This window comes from Penaeus japonicus, unplaced genomic scaffold, assembly GCF_977035675.1.
Source record: "Penaeus japonicus unplaced genomic scaffold, GWHDUDI00000001_assembly GWHDUDI00000026, whole genome shotgun sequence".
Classification (NCBI taxonomy): domain Eukaryota; kingdom Metazoa; phylum Arthropoda; class Malacostraca; order Decapoda; family Penaeidae; genus Penaeus; species Penaeus japonicus.
In genome coordinates, this window is record NW_028234428.1 from 13619551 (window position 1) to 13620434 (window position 884).

The window sequence follows — 884 nt, forward strand, 5'->3', positions numbered from 1 at the left end:
TTATATAACGAAATAAAGCAATGGAGACACACACACACACACACACACACACACACACACACACACACACACACACACACACACACACACACACACACACACACACACACACACACACACACGCACACACGCGGTCGGGGCGGTGCGGGGCACCCACCGGCGCAGCACAGAGTCGTAGCCTCGGGCGAGGGCGCCGAGTGGGCGGACAGCGGCCGAGGGTGCCACGCCTCCTGCCGCCAGTGCTGCCAACGGCGCCGCCTGCCTTGGCCTTCTTGCTCCTCCTGATGCAGCTGGTGGCACTGCTGCTCCTGGTGGCGCTGCTGGTGCTGCTGGCGCCGCTGCTTGCCGCAAGCAGGCAGCAGGCGGGACGTCCCATGGCCCATCGCCGCGGTTCGGGCGCCGCCCTTCCACCATGCTGGCCCGGCACTTACATCGCCGCTGGCACTCGCCCGCACGCGCCTCCGCCTCGCCCAGGCCCTCCCTCCTCCCTTCCGCGCGGCCGCTCCTCTCGGCCTTGGCTTCCTCCGCCGCGCGCTCTCCTCCTCGCCTCTTCCTCCTCCTCGCCTCTTCCTCCTCCTCCCCTCCTTCCTCCTCTAAGCGCGGGCTCGAGAGAGGCGCTCGCCGGGCATCTGCTCTCTTCGCGCGAGAGAGCGAGCGTTTCGGGTCCCGCAGACTCGGGTCGTGGCGAGAGGGCGTGGGCGGCAGAGAGGTCGTAGGTCACTGCGGGGCGGGAGCGCCGCGCGTGGGTGCGGCTTACACGACCCGTCGCTCCCAGCGAGCGGCCGGCGGAGCGGCGAGACGGCGCGCGCGCGGGCGGGCGGGCGGGCGGCCGCTCGGACTCGGCGCCAGGGAAGTTAAAGGCTTAATTCCCGGTGCTCCTTCGC

The 884-nt window shown here is 69.7% G+C and overlaps 1 protein-coding gene across 2 annotated transcripts in view; it reads right to left on the reverse strand.

Moving 5' to 3' along the window:
• LOC122257401 (dual 3',5'-cyclic-AMP and -GMP phosphodiesterase 11) overlaps window positions 1-522 on the reverse strand; it is a 30756-nt gene extending 30234 nt beyond the window's left edge. Inside the window, exon 1 of one of the 2 annotated variants that reach the window (XM_086552002.1) lies at window positions 158-522. In XM_086552002.1, the coding sequence (XP_086408128.1) occupies window positions 158-383 (226 nt within the window). In that variant the 5' untranslated portion in view covers window positions 384-522. The remainder of the gene's footprint in view (window positions 1-157) is intronic. The other variant, XM_086552003.1, reaches the window with a different exon arrangement.
• Window positions 523-884: the final 362 nt, after the last annotated feature.